We start from the raw sequence: 20,710 nt of genomic DNA on the forward strand, positions 1-20,710 counted from the left end.
GTTTTTTATTGTCTCATACACCTCAGTCTCAGGGAACTGTACCTAGGCCGTAACCTGAATCCTTTCAATGACAGCTTCCAGGAAGCAGAAAATACTGTCATTCCAAAAACAAAAACAAAAAACCCAGCAAATAAAAACACAAACCCAATGCCTGCTTTAGGTAAGGGTTCTAGAAGTTTCTAGGGGCCTCAGACAGGCTAAAGGGCCAACCCCTGAATCTCTATATGGCGCTTTTGTGCACTATGAATTCACAATAAATATGTGTTTAATGAATCAATGAATGAGTGTATCTTTTATGTCTTCGTGGTGAGATATTGCACAACTTTCATCACATAGAGTCTCCATGGGCTTAACCCCCACAAAATTAAGAACCACAAAAAAGTCAACCACTATTTAAAAGCAGATGTCCAAATAATCACAGTCTCTATTCTCTAAGGAGTATGCCAGAGCAGAGCTTCTTAAACTGTACTGTCCACATGAATCCCTGAGGTCTTATCAAAACACAGACTCTGATACAGGAGGTCTGGGGTAGGGCCTGAGATGCTGCCTTTCTAACATGCTTCCAGGGCACGGAGGCTGCTGGTTCCAGGGGCTACACTCTGAGTAGCAAGGACATATCACCCAAGGCTTTTTATTTTTAGATTAAAGTATGGTTGACTTACAATATTCTATTAGTCCCAGCTATACAACATAGTAATTCGATATTTTTATAGATTGTACTCCACATAAAGTTAATATAAAATATTGGCTATATTCCCAGTGTTGTACAATATATCCTTGTAGCTTATCTGTTTTATACTTAGTAGTTATACAGCCCAAGTTTAAATGATGCCCTTTCAAAGTTGAAGGCCCTGAGGAGCATCCCCTTACCTTCTCCTGCTGTTGACAGCGATGCAAACTGCAAGAATCAAAGCCAGGGCCAGGAGAGATGCCAAGATGATCAGCCATTCTGGTGGGAAGCAAACGATACCCATGAACTTGGGAAATAAGCTTGTGAAAACAGAAATGCACTTTATAAATTGACCTGGTCCAAAAAAGAATTACAGTCAGCTCTACACATGGGTCCAACCAAAGGTCCAGTCAATAGCCAGATAATTCTGGAAGAATCATTTTGCTATAGGTCTTTGCCCAACAGGACTCTTGTTTTCATCTCTTATCGTCAGTCAAGATTTCCAAGTCCCCCCCAAGAAAAACATGTTTCCAAAAATGTGTAGACTGACCTGTGGAAACTTGTAGATGCCTTTGGTGCAATGTTTTTAAATAAATTAAAGGAACATCCCTTAAAAGGAACAGTCCTTTCTTATTTGAGAGCATTCACCTTACATTTTATTAAGGAACAAAAATGGAGGCCACTAGAGGGTGGGAAAATGGACATTCCTGTGTGTATAGGGTGGGGTCATTTGGCAAAACTTGTCAAAATCCTTCAAGATATACAGCCTTTGATCCATCATTAACACTTCTAGGAATATATAGGACCTCAGACTTAGCTATAAAGATGTTTATTACTGTGCTATTTGTGATAGTAAAGTTGGAAACAACCTACTATCCAACAGTTAGGGACTGGTTAAAAGAAGTAGGGTACATCCATTGTATCGTGTACTAAGATACAGGGGAAGAGTATTTAATGACATTGGAAAGCTGTAGCCAACCAGTTGGGAATGTAGTTTACTAAACAGTGTGAATAATTACATGTTTGTATAGAAATTAGATTGAAAAATAACAGAAAGGACATACATGAAAATGGTAACCATGGTATTTCTGGATGGTGAGGTAGATAATATGGGATTTATATTTTTACCCTTCTGTTTAGCTGTATTTTCAAAAATGTCTCCAAACATTAATGTATCACTTGTAGACCAATAAAATGTTATTTATATGTTTTAAAACCAAGCTTTAGTAGGATTAAAATACGACTTGACAATTTGCAAGTCAATTGCAAAGTGGGCCGTATACCCATGCAGTGAACTAAAGCTTAAGGTACAAGAAAAATGGGAAGCCATTCACTGGCCATTCTTCTTTGGGAAGTTTGATTCTCCTCTGATTTCCTGCTCGGTACGGCCTCTGTCTGACCTCTCCCTGGTTAGGTGAGTCTGGACAGTCTGAGGTGAGGTAGAGTTAGGAGGTGGGGAGGCTGACAGGAAGTTACCATTTCTGTTCTTTTCCCAGGGTTCTAGCCCTGAGATGCTCCATATTCACTCTCACTACAGCTGGGGAAAATCTTGCTGCCTGATTGGAGCAAACTGCATCCCACCCCGCCCTCAGTCCACTCTCCCTCTCCACGTGCTCTGCTCAGGTAAGCCAAGGTAAGGGAACGTGGCCCATACCACGTTCTTCCCTCTCCCCCAGGGAGGCTGAGTCTGGAGACCTCTGAAGAGCAGAGAGTTACAAGAGTAATTTACAACCCTGGGAAAACCCTTCCTTTATTGTAATCCTCCTTTACAAATGCCCAGTTTTGAGCCCAAGTCAAATAAAGAATTTGCCTCAAATGCCTTAAATCTTGACGCTCGGGGGAGCCAAGTGGCCAAGCCTTCTCACTGCACATCACACATTCTGAAACTTTCTTCTGTCTGGATCAGTAAAGACTATCCCTCGAGAAAAAGTAGTTTTTCTTTTAGTTTTTATGCCAGAAGAATATTCTCACTCCACCTAACATGACCCTTGTATCTCCCCACTGTCTGCAATGCAAGGAGAAATTTACATGCTTCACCCCAAACCCGGACGTAAAGAGATAACTGGACTGGGATAGGAAGGATCAGGGGATGACAAGGAGTCCCTGGGGTGATCACTCATTTGGGAAGGAAGCTGTAGTAACCAACATGGCGCTTCTTTGGGACAGACCAGGGACAGGTCTAAATATGAGCTCAGTCAATCTACAGGACTGAGGAAAAAAGGAGTGTTCCATCCTTTCCCACCAAGAGGCTGTGGTGCTCTCATTCACCCTTTAGCTTGAAAAGAGGAGCCATCAGGTTCAAGGTTAGACATGTAGGAGAAAACGCTTTCTAGCTGGTCTCTGCTTCCTTTCTGGGACATTCAGAGAGACCCGCTTTTAGCGTTATTTTTCCTTCACAGCTCAAAACTCACCTGGAATTTGAGGTTTCCGCATAGGACCTGAGGTTGTGTTTGCCCCACGTTCCTGACTCCCACTTGAGTGCCCTAAAGAGAAAAACGACATCTCTCAACCAAAGTTTGGCATGCATAACCACGAGTTCCTTACAGAGCAGCACACAGGGCCAATCTCTATGTGCTGCATCACTGTAATAAAGCTATTTATAGATTCAAGCCACAGACATTTATCATGTGTTGCATGAAAAAACACCTCCCCAGAAAAACTCGGTTTGATTAAGGGCTAAGGTTTGGAAATGTTATTTTTCTACAAGAGCATGAGAATTCTCAGCAGCAGTACTATGCAGTGTTTAAGAGGCTGTCACGCAGGACAGCCCTGTATTCAAGCCCTACCTCTGTCTCTTGCCAGCAACATCTGCTGGGTCAAGTCATCCCTCTCTAGGTCTGTTTTCTCACTCATAAAATGGGGTAATAATAGAATCCACTTCATCATCATTTTACAGAGGTTTAAAGAAGTGCACAAGAATGGTAATTGTGTGCAGTTACCGTAATAGGGGAAGAACCTCTGTTTCTATTACAAGTCAATCACTAAAGGGATGTTACCTATAAGCTTAAATTATACATAATGGCCCATCTTTGGGAAGCCTGTCTCCCAGGGAATGAGCATTATGGTAAAATATCTTTGTTTCACTCATAGGAAACATTTTTTTTTTTTTTTTTTTTGTGGTACGCGGGCCTCTCACTGCTGTGGCCTCTCCCGTTGCGGAGCACAGGCTCCGGACGCGCAGGCGCAGCGGCCATGGCTCACGGGGCCCAGCCGTTCCGCGGCACGTGGGATCCCCCCGGACCGGGGCACGAACCCGTGTCCCCTGCATCGGCAGGCGGACTCTCAACCACTGCGCCACCAGGGAAGCGCCCTAGGGAACATTCTGATCAGCCTCACCTGTGAATGACTGCAGGAAGGAAGAAATTAACACATCCCCTCCGGAGGCTGACCGGAAACCAGGAAAAGTTTGACTTTATTCCCTCCTCTTTTAGGATCAAAGAAGTCTGAATTCTAACTCAGGCAAGGTCGTTCTTTGGGATACCAGTCCATCTTCTCGGTCTGCTGGCTTTCTGAATAAAGTCACTATTCCTTTGCCCCAACACCTCATCTCTTGATTTATTGGCCTGTCATGCAGCGAGCAGCACGAGCTTGCACACAGTAACATTACAGTTTTCTGGTTTTAATTTAGGACCTTGCTACCCTGGACCAGCAACATCACGTGGGAGCTTGCTGGGAATACTGAGTCTTAGGCCTCATCCCAAACCTCAGAATCCTCATTTTAACAAGATCCCTTGGGATTCAAATGCCCCAGGTAGCTGAAAACAATCTAAAAACCGCATCCAGTATCTTCAATAGATATTAATATAGGTATTAAAACAGAAGGATTTGGGGTGGGAGGGGCAATGGCCCCTTCTGTCTGTGAAAAATCACCTGAAGGAGAGCGCCTGTTAATATATTCCTGAAACATGCATTGCTTAGAAGACAACATTTTCTACTGCTACAAAACCAAATAAGGAGACAAATAAAGCATCTCAAACTGGAAGGAACAGGAAGTATCACAAGATAAAGAATCCACAAGTCAGAACAGGAGGTTCATCAAAATGAGGGAGGAATTATGTTTTAAAAGAAACTTCTAAGACATCTTGTGAAGGACACTCACCCAAATGAAAGTTTTGGTTTGTGTGTGTCTGAGTGTGTGTGTTTTGTGCTTCCTCCACTGCTTCAAAGCGAAATGTGAAAAATTCCCACTAAGATCAACTCTTTTTCCCTACCCCATAGGACCCCACTGCAGAATCCTGAAGGCTTCCAAGGGAAGAAAAAAACCAAGGAAGTCTGTTTGGCTAATCAATGAATGAAGATGGCCAGGCCTTAAACAGTCTTTTCGCAGAGGGTCAAACTAGTAGACTAGGGGACTCTGAAATTTTGATGGCTGTGGTTATTTTGGGTAGAATGGCTCCTTTTTATGCAATCTGATGTTCTTGTTGAACTCAAAATGGAGCGAAACAAAGTCTACCAGACATCTGGCTGTTTCAGCAGGCCATTTGGACAGTGGCCTTTTACTTTACAAACCTCAGAAGGAGTCCAAGGGGCTTCGTCTAGCTGCCTCCCAGAGGCCTTGGTCATTATTGGCAGGTATTTGCCTGTACAGGTCATGGGATACTGGCCATCTAAACTAGAGATCCTTGCCTTGAAAAACCACCTAACAGGTACAGCCACTCTCACTGGTCTTTCTCTGACTCATAGCAGCCTTTGATATGTGAATAGGAGGCCACTAAAGGATCACAATCTCTATATTGATTTTCAAAAAAGTGCTCCCAGCAAGGAAAGATCTGGGTGTGTGTACAACCAGATGAAACCTCCCGTTTGAACAATACACACCTGCAGAGGAGGCAAACAAAAGAGACTGCTCCCGCCCACCTGATTCTCACTTCAAGCAAGAGCCAAAGAAGGTGGAGGAAGATGGACAAGACACAGCAGGCCGCCTCGCCTTGCACCCCAGAGGCCTGCAAATCTAGCCCGGGTAGTGCTGGCTGGGGAAGTTCTGCAAAGAGGGATGCTTGACAGTGCAGTTGGGAGGTGAGAGCCAATCTAAGACACATGCACAGAGATCATTCAACTGGTTCTGACTGTGCGGAAAAAGTCTGAGACAGTGCTTCTCAAACTTCAATATACATGCAAACCACCTAGTGGGGGAGGGGTGGGGTAGGCCTAGTTAAAACGCAGCTCTCCATTCAGTTGGTCTGGGAGGACTGGGGAGTCTGCATCTCCAGCCAGCTCTTAGGTGATGTCCCTGCTGCTGGTCCGGGGACCACACTTGGAGTGGCTGGGGTCTCTTGATTTTAAAGAGCACTTCCTTTTAGTCAGAGATTCATATCATTTCCAAAACACTTTCAAATTCCTGATACCACACGCTCTTCACAAGAACTCTAGGAGGTAATGGACGCCAGTGTTCTGATCTCTTTTTTACCAATAAATTGAAGCTGGGAAAGGCTAACTGCCCCACCCAAGGCCCCCAGAGAGCTTGGGACTTCTGTCTTTATTTTAGGAGCATTTCTACTAGGCCCTGACATCCTGTGCTCTTACAGTATAGGTTATTAATGAAGCCACCATGTAAATATCCATCTTCATATTTGCTGTAAGTGTGTGAATCTTCAAGCCTGGAAGTAACCCTAATCCCACTTGGGCATGAAGGGGAGGACAGTAGTTCATATGGCTTACCTGGTTTGCATGGGGTCACCTGGACTGGTGACTGTCAGGGAGACCACAGTGAGACCGTCCTGGCAGAACCTTTCAGTAGCCCCAGCATCAGCGGTCACAAGTCAACCTGCCTTATGGCCTACTTTTGCTGCCTGGAGTAATGTTTCTAGGGGTGTGATCATTACAGTAATTACGGCAGCAATGATGGTCATGACAGAGTACTTTCTCCAGATCCTGCTTCTAGAGGCAATAGGAGACCTCTGGGCTTGAAACCTGGCTCCACCACTCAGCTCACTAGTCGTGTTAACTCAGACAGGTTGCCTAGCCTCTCTGAGCCTCAGTTTCCTCATCTGTAATATTGGGATAATAATAGTACTGACATAATTAAATGAGTTAATAATAGATGAAACATATGAAATCACCGATATTTGACTGTCGACCTACAGAAATGGCAGTTTCATACGGTCCAACCTAATACATGTAAAGTGTTTAAAACAATGCCACCAGCACACAGTAAATTCTCAATGAAGGCTAGCTATTATGCCATGTTCGGGGAGGGGAGGTTATGCTAAATGCCTTACAAGTACACATACATCATTTAGTCTTTAAAACGACGCCCTGTGACAATTATTATTATCCCAATTTTATTGGTTAGGAAATCGAGTCTCAGATCCTTTAAACAAGGTCTCCCGTTAGCATGTGGAGGAGTTGGAATCAAACCCAGGCCATTCTTTCTCCAAGACCCACGTTCTTAATCGCTCTGGTGTAATGCAATGTTAAACCGAGCGCCTGCTTGAATTCTTCCTGATCCTTTCAGATGGAAGAATTTTCTTGAAAGCAGTAGTTCTCAAAGTGGAGTCCCTGTCCCAGCAGAATCAGCATCACCAGAGAACTTATTAGAAATACAAATGCTTGGGCTCCACCCCAGACCTACCATATCAGAAACTTTAAGGATAAGGCCCAGCAATGTAGTTTAATAAGCCCTCCCCACGACTGTGACGCACGCAGAGAACGTGCGAGAACCACTCTTCAGGAGCCACTGACTCATACTTCATTAATAATCAGCAGGTTCAACGACAATAACAATAAATGACTAAAGCAGCTCAAACTCACCAGCTGATTCGGATCCATGAGTTGTATAGGACCTCCCGCTGGGGTCACGGGATGAGTCTTGGTCTTCTGTAAGGAGCAATAGAGGGAGGTTCAGTACTTTGCTCAGTTACACTGCCATCTGCTTTTCCTCACGTGTGCATTTTCACACGGCCCATCACAAAGTTTAGCCTTTTAAAGGTAGCCAAAAACAATGACAAAGGAGCTTTGAATGGGTCCACGATAAATATTGTTCATTGCTTCACCTACTGATGAGTCGTCTAGAGCTTTATTCAAAATTTTAAAAACTGGGACAGCACAGACCTGCCAGGATGACCACAGGAAGTGTGGCTTTAGTAAAAATCCCCAAACTGTAACACTCTACCAAAAATATTACGAGGTCTTGGCAAGTGTAAGGTGGGGATTTGATACAGTGTCTTTGAAATAAGGACTATATGCTTTGGATCATATGACAAATGTGATCACTGGGAATGCGTGTATTCTGGGGCTTAGGGAATGAGACATTTAAAGACACTTCTCTGAGGCAGGAAATAGAAAAAGGTTTTGGTGTGCAATAAAGGATCTTGGGGTTGAATCATGTAAGGATTGAAAGAGAAAAGTCAACTGCTTATTTAGAGAAAGAGAGTCTGAAAACAAATGAAAAAGAAACGGGGAGATGATAACTTAACACGTGGCTAAGGTGCGCCTGGTTATTAGACTATGTTCCAAATAATATTTCCCCAAAATTAAATCTGTATTTTTAACACCAAGAGTTACTATAATCCCATCTTCTCAAGCATCCATCACCAAAACACTTTAGATTGAGGCAAGTTTATGAATTGCTAAAATCTGGATCCACAGGTCAAATCTTGGGTTCAGCATATGGAAACTCTCGATCTTCTCCCTCCTCCCCACACATTTTGCAAAACGATAATGGACTCTTAAAGCAAAACAACACAGGACAATAGTTCATAAAATGGCTATGGTCACCCATTATGAAAGGTTCTTATAAGGAATACACAGTTATCTGATCTTCACCATGTCCTTGTTTAGACAAGGCAGACATAGGTGACCTGTAATCTATTATGTAATTGTACGGGGGAGATAGATTGCTTTGTTCCTCGGCTGATGGTTAGAAAGACTGAAAATAGCATTTGCTGAAATGCTGAACACCAATGCCCCCAATACCACCACCACCATCACCATCATCACCACTACCGTCACCACCACCACAATTCCAGATGTTGTCATTTCTAACATCAAGCAAAAAGATGGAGAAAAAAAATGTATGGGAGGAAATGAGCCTTATCTGAGTGTTCTGGAAGAAAACCAAGGGTGATAGATCATTTAATCCATGAAGAACCATGGAAAATCTGTCTGTACCACCACAGAATGTAGAAGGAATCAGGGTATGTAAATATCAATTTTGTAGAAAGTATTTTATTTACTAACAAATAGACTATGTAATCCTTCGAGGCTACTGTAACTATTAAAATTGCCATTTACAATTTAAATTCATTTGGGTGCATAAAGGGCTCTATTTTGCCAAAAGAACCAGGCACTGCTCTAAGATTCATTTCTCCAGAAGAATACTGACACTGCTGCTAGGAATTTTTAATAACTGAGGGCAGACCTATGCTGAATGAAGAACCAACGGATGTAAGGGCTTTTGTCTTGCCAATACTGTCGAGGTTAGTATATTTTTAAAAAATTTATTTATTTTTGGCTGCATTGGGTCTTCATTGCTGTGCATGGGCTTTCTCTAGTTGCTGTGAATGGGGGCTACTCTTCATTGCGGTACACGGGCTTCTCATTGTGATGGCTTCTCTTGTTGCGGAGCAAGAGCTCTAGGCATGCAGACTTTAGTAGTTGTGGCTCACCAGCTCTAGAGTGCAGGCTCAGTAGTTGTGGCGCACGGGCTCAGTTGCTCTGTGGCATGTGGGATCTTCCCAGACCAGGGCTCGAACCCGTGTCCCCTGCATTGGCAGGCAGATTCTTAACCACTGCACCACCAGTGAAGCCCGAGGTTAGTATTTTTTAAAACTGTTTTCCTTGAAGCCCTGGGATGGGCAGCCCAAGCATGTGGGCTCTAGGATAGAGGCCAAGCACGTGGCATTCTCATTCTGGGTTTTCTGTCCCACATCAAGTCACAGTATCACAGCTGCTATCTGTTTTACATATTGAGTTCTCATAAGATTTATTCTTCTTTTGAGAGGGAAGGGTATGGGAAAAGACATATGCTACTATATACATATACACACACATATGCTACCGTATATATATATACATGTTTAAAATCATGACTCTTTAATATCCCGTAATGGTTGAATGGTAAGAACATTTGAACAGTTGGCACCAGGAAGAGAGAGTTCAATTTTAGTTTCTTAGCCAGAGTATTTTGCAGTTTCCTTTTCTTCAATGTTAGTTTCTTAATGCAAACAGACAACAAAAGTGAAAGCGGAGAGGATTGCTAGTTTCATGTGTAACTTAATTGAGTAAGTCATCTTCAGTCATCTCTTTGCCATCACAACAAGAGAAAGGGTGCCTAGTAATTAACAGTAGATTGAATCATATAGTTTTAAGTGTACAACATGGTTAGAAGAGGTTATCCATAAGCCCTTCACCAAAAGTAAAATTCACCAATCCATCACCAATAAAAGAGAATTTCAGAGCAAAGATATTAGTATATGGAAATTATTCACAAGTTGGGTAAAACCTTACTACATAGGCAGCATATATTAGTTGAATCAAATGAAATTGATACTTGAATACTTTTTCTTACAAAAGTATCCACTTCATATGGTTCAATAAATATATCACAAGATCAGGAAGAAGACAAAGAAAGAAATTCTGCCATAACAACCAAGTCACAAAAAATGAATGGAAATTTCAAATTTCCATGGAAATTTCAAATGAAAACATTATCTAAAATAAATCTATTGCACTAGAATGATGATCTGTGTGAAAGCCATTCCCATGTTACAAATCAGTCTAATCACAGCCTACACAGAAGACATCCCCTATAATATGAAAGGATGTGTTGTTTCTCCCTATAGAGAAAGCAAACCAGATAACAAACGGCCAAATTACCTGGTAAAGAAAGATCAACATTAGAAGTAGAATCTCCAACAATAGTAACTTCAGGGGACCCAGTCTTAGCAGGGGTCACTGGGATGAGGGTTCTGTATTCATTTGTGTCTGGAGAATAAGGAGTATAACCTTCCACTGAAGCAGCTGAGTCTTCAGGAAGATTTCCACCTCTTCTGCCACCTCTGCCATCATTCCTATCTGTGTGGAGGTGGAATCAATGGTAAACCCACATTTGTAAGACCACCACCAATTGTGTGCTTGTCTTCTGAACGTGAAATTGCTGCAAAAGCTTTCCACTTGTTATTTGAGAACACGGAGCAAAAGACAGTGTGGTTTGTTACGCTATTGAACAGAATCAATATTTTGCAATCAATACCGCCTGGACATCATTCAACGGAAGAGATTTCGGTGATCCTAATATCTAGAAGAGACATTTGTTGCATCATCTACCTGGCTTATTAAAATAAGGTTGATGCCACTAGAACTGTTACCTTGAAGTCCACTCAGGTACTAGATAATCTTGAGCTCTTACTCAATTGGACCCACCTTTAATAAAGTGGAAGAAACAAGGTATTGAGCTGACAGGTAAAATTATGCTCCCTGTGATTGGAAGAGCAAATGCAAAGTTTCAAAGACGTTGAGGCTTTGATTATTCTTTCCTTTGCCAGAGGGCACTGCTTCTTGGTCACCAGCGCCATGGATTTATGGTCCAGAGGATAAATGGCAAAATAATATTATTAATGCAAGGAAAACAGAGAGTGATATAATTCAGATCTTTCCACCAAATCATACATAAGCGATCTGTTATTTTTAAACAAAGCCACTAACTCTGGAGTTTAAGAAACCCAAACTTTAAGATTAAAAAATATATATAGTTTGCATTTAATATACAACGGCTTCTAAGAGATCTACAAAGCAGAAAAATCCGAGAACCATCACCAGCCACAGCTTCTGATCAGGGGTAAGAACACAACAGCAGCCAACTGACGCACCTCCACCAAAGGCACTGCAAAAGCACCCATAGTTCATTGGCTTTTTTTTCCAATAGCTGAAGCCACCTGGGCTTTACAGTCCTTACTGCTAGATGTTGGAGTAGCAGTCATGGGATGGTCTTTGTCTTCTTCCAAGCCTCCATGTGATGTCGAGAAGCTTTGAGTACCACTCTGCTCTGTTTCAATGAGGGATGAATCCAGTGTTAATTTGTAGTCATGAAACAAACCCTCTGTTATCTGCTGATGGGGAGGATCTAATAGCGTGGTGTCAGATGGGTAGATGCATAGGAATACCAAGGTTTATGCACACCATTCTCCTCTGATTGAGAGAAACGTGCAACAGAATTCTGCTCTGCCCCTAGTTGGCTTTGTTTTTCAGTATAATAAACAACGTAAAATGCCAAGGTGAAATCTGGGCCAAAACTTTGCCCACCCTGGATCATCCTGGCCCAATTATAGCATTGCTTCCTGTCACTCAGGAAAATCAGAGAACACAGAGACAAAGAAAAAAGGATGTTTGGATCCCAGTGTTCCTATCAACCATCAAGAGCACCTTAGCGGTGTGTCAAGAAGTGTGATTATAGGGAAAATAAACACGATTGGAACTGGGAGTATACATGTAACCCCAAAAGAGGAAGAAGTTCATCTAGAGTAACTTGCTCAGGTAACTCAGATCAAATTTATACAAGGAAACACTTAAGACTCTTCTAAAGAACATCAAATTAAGTTACCATTGTACTCAGTTATTAGGTTTTTGATCTCATCTGTGGATGAGATTTCGCATCACTGCACTGAAATGCCAGGAAACGCTTGTCTGGGCAAACACAGGGTCCTCACTGATATATATCAATTTCAGGTTGAACCACTGCCCATATCTGAAATGGCTTTCATTGTTTTGAGTTAATTTCTTTTGTGTTCTTCTAAGAAAGGGACTGACCTCTGAGTTACAGGTGCAAGCACTCCATAAAGTACACCACTAAGCCATGTCCACCACCAAGTAAATATTACAACCAGGAGAGAGACCGGCACCAAATCCCAAACCCAACATCAGAACAAAAGTCAACAGGGACATAAAGTAGGAATATGAGACCCTCCATTGGCAAGGAGCATTTTAAGGCTTATCTGCATCTCCTTTGATGCTTAACACTGGGTTATTTACATTCTTGACAATTAACACGTCCTTGCTGATTTTTCCCTTTGCCTAAAAGGGCTCACATGAAAAGACTCTGCCCATTATGTGTAGTAAACAGTGAAATGAGGCCGTCTTAATTCTGGATTTCTTTCATATTCAGTCAAGAAATTATGAATGACTTTATGGTGATCTCTAGGATAGCCCTGTATCTGTGGTGCATATTAAGGCTACTAGAAGTTTAGCATTGTTTCTACCAGATGTTTAGTGATAGGAAGAGATATAGCAAATGTTCCTCTTTTGTTCCTGGGCCCTGCAACCTATGTCAATTGTCAACAACATGCCTTGCTCCTCCTCTGTGGGCTGATGTGATTTCCCTACTCTCTGTGATTATCTGGCCCCAAAACATGTTTTTGCAACCATTGAAAAAAGGCTACCCCTCTTCTGCCTTGATTGAAAGATGGGAATCTAAAGGAGCTGGTCAGTTAAAGCATAGAGACACCACTGTCCTAGCTGTGGTCTTGAATTTCACTGACATAACTACTCAGAAAAGCAAAATCAAGAGGAATGGAGTCCCACATCCTTTTTTAAAATGTTTTAACATAAAGTCATTGAATCTGGAAAGCAGCACAAATGAAGGTATAATTAGATTTAAAGAACCATCAAGAAAATATAGAAAATGAAGACAGCTTTTATGTTCTGAGCTGAGCTGAGCCACGTAGCCCTGAATGTGCTGTCCCATCACCAGGCCCTGAATGTGCTGTCCCATCACCAAGCCCAAGCCCTGCATTGGGGCCGAGGAGACCAAGAGCTGAAGCAGGAGTACAGATCAATAGAGACCGAGTGTCATTATCCTTACGAGTTGTCACTGAAAGAGGTCCTGTGCTGTCCAAGTCTTCCACCAAACCTGTGTTTGGATCTGCAGAAGGCTGAAGTGTTGTACTACGGCTGGTGTGCATATCTGAAGGAATTAAATCAGCGTTATTGCTTGATTTCCTAACTACTATCTGAGGGTTGTTTATGGTCTAGAGACAAATTATTCTTATATTCAAGCCTGTATAAGAGGAAAGAAAGCACATACTGATTCATGTCTCCAGAATTGAAACGGATTATCATCTCTCCAAAAGAGCATCCCAAGAAGTAACTGGTTTTCATTTAAAAGCTGAGTTGTATGAAAGCTACAATTTTTGTTGTTTTTTTGCTGAATCTGGAAGAATGCTAAATGAGCACATGATGGGTCTGCCAAGCCTTGCAGACAGATGGAAATATAACCCACGTGTGACTTGTCCCACTCTACACAAGTGGTCTGACACAGAGAAAGACAAAGTGCACTGGTTCAGGCACCATTGTGTAATATCCCCTTGACGTAGCACAAAAGCTTTTGTTACAGCCCTTTCCCTCATTTGCTCCTCTTTCCCTTCACGAAGTGAACGTGCAAATAAAACCTAAAATCATCATCCCATACTATCTAGTTGGAAGCTACAGGAACATTTTAGGGCAAGGAATAAGAAGCAATGGATGTCAGTGAATCATTCTTCTTATAAACGCAAGTAGGAAATGTCTTTGGAATGTAACATGTACAATGTTGAGTGGTACAGAAATTTCACTGAAATATTTATAGAAGCTGTTTCTAATAACTATCACAAATCAGTTTTGCTGAAATAAGTCCTGAGTGAAACAGACGCCACACAAACCATAAACACCATCACTATTGCTGGCTCTTGGGTTCAAAGTGCACCCACACTGCTGCCTCTGGGAAGACTTAATGTGCTCCAGATGACTCCGGAGGGAAACACTGGAATATCAGGCACCAAAGTCTACATTGCAGCCTTTACATATAAAAAGAAAAGAGTATCAAGATCTTTGTAGGACAAAACGTGGCTGACTCTATTATTTAATAATAATAATAGAAGTAGTAGTAGTAATAGTAATAGTAATTATTCAAAAAAGAGGGAAGGCTAACTAATCCAAATCAAAACGCCGAATGGATATTCTCCCAGAAGAAGTCCTGCCTGTTGATGGTCTCTAGACGCTCTCGTTCATCTTTCCTTTAAGAGCTATCACACCATTCCATGGTTGAAGCCAATTGTAACGTTCTTGACGTCATCAATTTGACGGAAACTCTTTCTGTCCATCAGTCTGGAGACTTGATATTGCTTCTGAAGCTCTTTTACTGGCTTGGTTCTCCACAACGGTTATCATCAGAGCCTCTAGCCACCATGTGCATAAAATGTGTAATGGGCCTGCGGGTGGCACTTCAGCCACACAACATAATGGCCCCAACCTCACCATTCACAGTCATCTTCCTTTGTGACATACGGATCCATTCACTCTGGCAAATTCATTCCTTGGCTTTCCTTCCTTTAAGCCTGTCCTTACATGTGTTTCCTTCCTAGAAAAACTTTCTCCAACTTCCTTTCTCTGACTACCCAGGGTTTTTTCCATTTTTCAAAAACCAGATCCAATCTACATTTCTCTGATGTTCTCCAAGGGGTCCTCTGAATTTCTTTTGTGTTTATTGCTAGCAACATTCATTTGACATCTATTACTTATTGTATTGTACCATTAGATCTATTTTGAAGCTAACTGTTTTCTTTTCCTGGCTAACTTTTAAGTTCCTTAAGAGCATGGACCATGAATTAAGTGTACATTGTTTGTCTCCATAATGCACTGCACATCAAGTATTAATACAATTCTATTAGCAGATATTTAAGACGATTGTACTTTAAGGGATATATGATCACTAATATTTGGGTACAACATAGTTAGGGTGTTCTGGAGAAATGAAACCATAGAAACTGTTGGATTGATTTTGGAGATAACTTTGTTTAACTCAATACCAAGAGACATTATCATTGCATTCTGAGAACTCATTTCAGTAGTTTTGTGTCATGTATACCCTTGGGAGTTTGGACCCAAATAATATATTTAATGCTGCGACTGAAAATTCATATCCCCATATTGGTTCTTTTGGTTGATCTCCCTTTTGGGAATGTTACATTTCTGTGATCAAGACATCTTGTTAAATTAAAAATAAATAAATAAAACTTGCATAATTCGATTCATGGATATAGTAAGCAACATGGATTCTTCCACTTTGTAAACACTGAGAAAAGAGGGGTACCACCTGCTACCAACTCGTTCAGATTCTCTCAGGAATGCTGTCATCTGGTTCTGATAAAGGAAAAATTCCTTTTAAATATAAAAATTTGTTAAATAAAATAAAAATCTTCCATTCTTGCATAACTCCAGCTAGTATTTTCTTACTCTCTCTTGTTTAATTCTGTTTTTGAATTGCTTATAGGTAAATAAGAATGCTATTTAAGAAAACAAGATTCCATCTTGTGTAAAAGTTGTCCGTTCATTAAATTCACAAACATTTATTGATGGACAAGAGTGTCTAAATCCTAAGTCACTGGGTATAGTATTTATTTCTAAGTGTGCAGGAGTAATTAATACCATTTTCTGGGCCTTTTAGTTACTTGTTTGGATGAGTAACTGATGAGTACTCATCAGTTTTTGATCTCTAAGATTTCTCTACCAAAGATCAGTTTTATCTTGGGGTCTATAATGGAGACAGTCACTGAATCCATCACTTCACTCTTTTTAAAACCCTGCACTTAGAAGTAAATGGAAAAGAAATCTTGAAACTGCTCCTCTTCAGAAGAAATGACTTCCACTCCCATCATCTTAGGACTAATCCTTCTCTAACCTTCCCGCCAAATTCTCCACTCTCGTCTAGGACTTCAGATTCAGATGCATGTGCATATCACTCTTACCAAGAAAACTAATTTTTGAAGAAACTTAAAGTTCCTTAGGAAAGCAGACTGGTCTAAAGCCAAGGGCATATTTCTAGGGAAATAGTCATTTGAGGGCTTTCAAAAACATAATATATAAAAAAGCTCAGAGATTATTACCCATCCTTCTTTCTGTTTGATGACCTCGTCCCATTGGATGTGAGACTGGGTCGGAGAAATAAGTCCAGGAACGGTCCTCTTGGCTCTGCATTGTCACTCTTTGATTTGGATGGCTGTCATGGGCTGAGGCTGCTGTGGCAATGTAGTTCAAGCAAATGTCAAAGTGTTAGTTGACATTTGGCCAGGGATACACTGATTTTTTTTAAAGACTTTATTTTCTATACAAGACAATGAAACCGTCTTCCGGATACAGAGGGCCAGGAAGTTGCAGAATGTTTTAGCAGGTATAGGTTCATTCATGCTCATTTTTCCTAGCAATCAGCATGTGAACTAGAGGACACAAAAGCATTAACGACTTCTCCAGTGGGTAGATGAGAAGTTATAGACATCAAGTGAAAATGGAGGAGAAATAGTTCTTTACCCCCACCATGTTGCCACCATCCCCTAAAGGAGGAAGTGTAGAAGTCCAAACACATGATGTCATTCCTAGACAACCACGTCCCAGTGAAATGCACATTAGGCCAGTAGTGATTTAGAGAAGGAATCGGGTAACAGCTTCCCTTGAGATAAACATGAAAGTAAATGCCATTCATCTCAAAAGCGTGAGTGGAATCCATTAGAAGCATCACCTTCTAACAATGAGATTTATGGCACAGTGGCATATAAGAATGCAGCACGTGCTTTGGCTTCACTCTGAGCCACTGAAGACGTATATGTAGAAAAGATGACAATAGTAGCCCCTTAGCAACAACTACACACATATCTAGTCACTGAATCCACTGCTCTGCCAGCTATGCATGCAGAAGCTGCCACACACCAGAAGAACATCATGCATTACATTCTATATTGCAGATAAAAACATAGGGATATTTCTCACTGATATTAAGTAATGATATGGAATTCACATTCTTTTACAAGAATGCATCTTGCATGCATTTCAATATTTCTCCTCAGTCCCACAATTCAAATATAGAGAAGAGGTGTATTTATAAATCTAAGAAGAAAACACTGCACATTCAAGGAGAAATCTCCAAACAAACATGACAAAGGGCCAAATGACACCAGACAGGTGTTTTTCTCAAAATGTCTGGCTCCATTTCTTTGACTACTGAGGTTCTGACCAAAAGCTTTCTAACAAGCCCAGGATTTCATAGAACTGTGTTGTAAAGCCTGGACCCACATCACAGAGCAGATACCTTTACAAAAGAAAAGGGAGTATTTTATAAGATCAGAGTCCCTGCATCCTCTTACTAGGGGATGCCCAAAATTAGATCTGAAAGTGACATATGCAAGGGCATATTCTCTGTGTCTCCTTATGTGCCTGTATCCATTTCTGTTCTGGTGATTTGTTACCAGCACTTAAGGGGTGGCTCTGTGTTGACTGAATGGTAAGCGATTAAGGAACTGTACCATCTTGTGACATTTCCTTCAAACTCTTCTTGCTCACCGTATTCAATGCCCAGTACTTAACCCCAGAGGAAGTTTTCACCCAAGTCTGCCTGTGAAACCATCCATTACCAGTTGTGCCTGCTGTTGAATGAGAGTCTTCTTTTGGCATTTGGGGATATTCCCCAGGCCATCCATTCTCAAACCATTGCTCTTTCTGGGTAGCTGTTTCTTCTGTTGTACTAGTAGGGGGTGCCCGGGCTGTGAGAAGAATGTCAATTGTGAGCTGTTATTGTTCAATTAATTTCCTTACCAACATATATCTTTCTACCTTAAGTGCATACACATACGGGAGAGAAAGTAGAAAAGGAAAGCAGGAAGGAGAGACACCACTGATACTCTGAAAGGGATATTAGAAATCAAATGGCCCGATACTTTAGCTTTTCAGATGGGAAAACTGGGGCTCAAAGAAGCTTTGATTTGTTCAAAATCACATAGCCAGGTTGGTACAAAGTTAGGACCAGACCACAGTCTCTGAATTCCAGTATTATTCTTATTTTACTAGAGTCTATGGCCTCATACATCCTGTCTGAGAGAACTGTTTGTTGAAAAAAAACCTGTCTTCAGTGATTTTGGAGAGAGGAGTATATTATATAACAGTCCATGACAAGATCAGCCTAGTAGGAAGCCTTCACAAAAGGTGGTCACATGACTCACAATTGCACACACTGGAAATATACCAGCAGTGCATTTGCCTAGCATGAAAGATGCTGGGAATGAATGACTGAGATGCTACCCCACTGACATGTTACAAAGTTATATCTATGGAGCATCTAAAACTGCCAAAATGACTTTTTAAGAAAATTAATTCAGTGGAGAAAAACTTTTCTAGCCAGTGTTTGGCATTATATAAATAGTAGGAGTGTGTGACAGGCTTAAAATGTCAAATGCTCAGTTTTGTAATTGTCCAGTTTTAAACAGGGCATAATGAATGAAATGTGTCGGGGTGCCTTTGGTAAAAATCAGAAAGCCACTGACATTTTCATCTGTAGCGACTAATACTAAAGTTTTAGTTCATCAAGTAAATGAGAGTGTTATAATACTGTATATCAACTATACCTTAATTTTAAAAAAGAAAAAGAAAATGAGAGTGTATAAACTTGCCAAGCTGAAGTATATTTTGCAACTTGTAAAACTGGTTTATTTCATTATTTTAGAAATTAGTATTTATGATTTGATAATTGCGAAGACATTTTAAAAAATGAAACTTACTGTCCTTGTTTCACCCTTGCCTTGGCCAAAACATTCCTGGGGTAACTGTTTATCCAGAGAGAGGGAAAAAAAAACCCCAAATCTTAAGTTTTACATCTGCCTGACTAAATCACTACCTCCTGACAAATGATAAAGTTAGAGAAAACACTGGGTGTAATTACAAAAAAAGAAAAGTTAACCCCAAACATAGACTGCATACTTAAAGTTTAAAAAAAATAAAGGAAAAAAAATGCGTGCACGCGCACACACACACGCACACGCTATTCTATACTACTTCTACCTCTCTCTTTATAAAACACAATGATACTTTAAATATCCAGTAACCCCTTGTTGTCTTCAATATATGGGTTAGCAGAGTAATGGATTTCCATTGCAAATGACTCTCTTCTGGAAGTTGTAAATGTTCTTTTGATAACACCCAGAATCACCAACCAGAATCACTTATGTTTTGCAAGTCCTGATAAAAGAATCTGCAGCAGCTGATGCTTTCCCTCTGTTAGGTTCTGTTATGTCCTATTTTTCAACTACCCTCCAGTAATCATGCCCCCCCCCACTTTTGACAATAGGATCATTAATTCCAAGCCTCTTAGTTTTCCACTTTTTAAGTACAAATTGTCTTAAATAATTTCTAAAATACACTGCTAGGACCCAAAGGGACTGGTACAGAAGCCCATTCTGAAGAGACTTCTGTTTCTAATGTCCTTCTTCTAACAGAAGACTCTTTTGTTAACTCAGCCTATAATCCACATGCGTATATCGAATCTGTTGGGGTCAATAATGAGATATAGGCCTGTTGGGTGTATTCAGTACAATGCCCAGGAGGTAGTAACGTATTCAGTCCTAGCTGATGTCTGAAACTTTTCTTTTGTTGTCTGAAGACCTCCTCAAACCATGGATTCCCAAACTTCTTTGGCTTCTAAGTGATTGTTTCTTACATTTTTGCTTTAGGAGTATTCAAGGCTAAGAGAATCATGGTTGAACCATAATTTCTAAAATGCTACAAGCTGTTATCCTAAATTAAAGCTTCTTTTATTCCAAACATCATAGGCATCTCTCTGAGAGATAGATAAAAAAACGAAGAGTATACACTTCTTACTTCTTTATTTGTCCTATTCTCATAGGCCAGTAGTGAGACCTGAAATTGTTTTAGGAAACCTGAGATGTTTGCACATAAGTAAAAATAAGTGTCAAAGCCTTCCCCAAGTTACCCTGGGCTTAAAAACAAAAAAAGAACAGTCAAGGAATTCATATATAGACCATCTGAGCGACTGACTTTCTTCCAAAGAGTACAAGGGATGCCTTTCTACAATGCAGTGAGGAACAGAATGTGAAAAAGAAACTGGATTCATCAAAGATCTTCATAGAAAATAAGAATTCCAAAGATCCTTGCACTTGTCATGCTTTCTTTCCAGATCCCACTACTAAGCATCAAAAGAACACACTCTTCTTCATACATTTCCATAAAGACACACAAATTACCCAAATGGAACCTCTGGGAAACTTTAACTCAAAATGTATCTCAGATATT

The 20,710-nt window shown here is 40.8% G+C and overlaps 1 protein-coding gene across 6 annotated transcripts in view; it reads right to left on the reverse strand.

Annotated features, from left to right (window-relative positions):
- The window catches only part of CD44 (CD44 molecule (IN blood group)), an 87,581-nt gene that overhangs the window by 6,274 nt on the left and 60,597 nt on the right, over positions 1 to 20,710 (reverse strand). For 2 of the 6 annotated variants that reach the window (XM_067038020.1, XM_067038019.1), the window contains 8 exons: positions 18,043 to 18,171; positions 16,525 to 16,653; positions 13,467 to 13,568; positions 11,565 to 11,654; positions 10,487 to 10,684; positions 7,421 to 7,486; positions 3,082 to 3,153; positions 871 to 949 (listed from right to left, as the gene is read on the reverse strand). In XM_067038020.1, coding sequence (XP_066894121.1) covers positions 871 to 949; positions 3,082 to 3,153; positions 7,421 to 7,486; positions 10,487 to 10,684; positions 11,565 to 11,654; positions 13,467 to 13,568; positions 16,525 to 16,653; positions 18,043 to 18,171 — 865 coding nt within the window. Of the gene's footprint in view, positions 1 to 870; positions 950 to 3,081; positions 3,154 to 7,420; positions 7,487 to 10,486; positions 10,685 to 11,564; positions 11,655 to 13,466; positions 13,569 to 16,524; positions 16,657 to 18,042; positions 18,172 to 20,710 lie in introns of all 6 variants that reach the window. The other 4 variants (XM_059069937.2, XM_067038017.1, XM_059069939.2 and 1 more) reach the window with 3 other exon arrangements.

Source organism: Kogia breviceps, chromosome 7, assembly GCF_026419965.1.
Source record: "Kogia breviceps isolate mKogBre1 chromosome 7, mKogBre1 haplotype 1, whole genome shotgun sequence".
In the NCBI taxonomy this organism is placed as follows: domain Eukaryota; kingdom Metazoa; phylum Chordata; class Mammalia; order Artiodactyla; family Physeteridae; genus Kogia; species Kogia breviceps.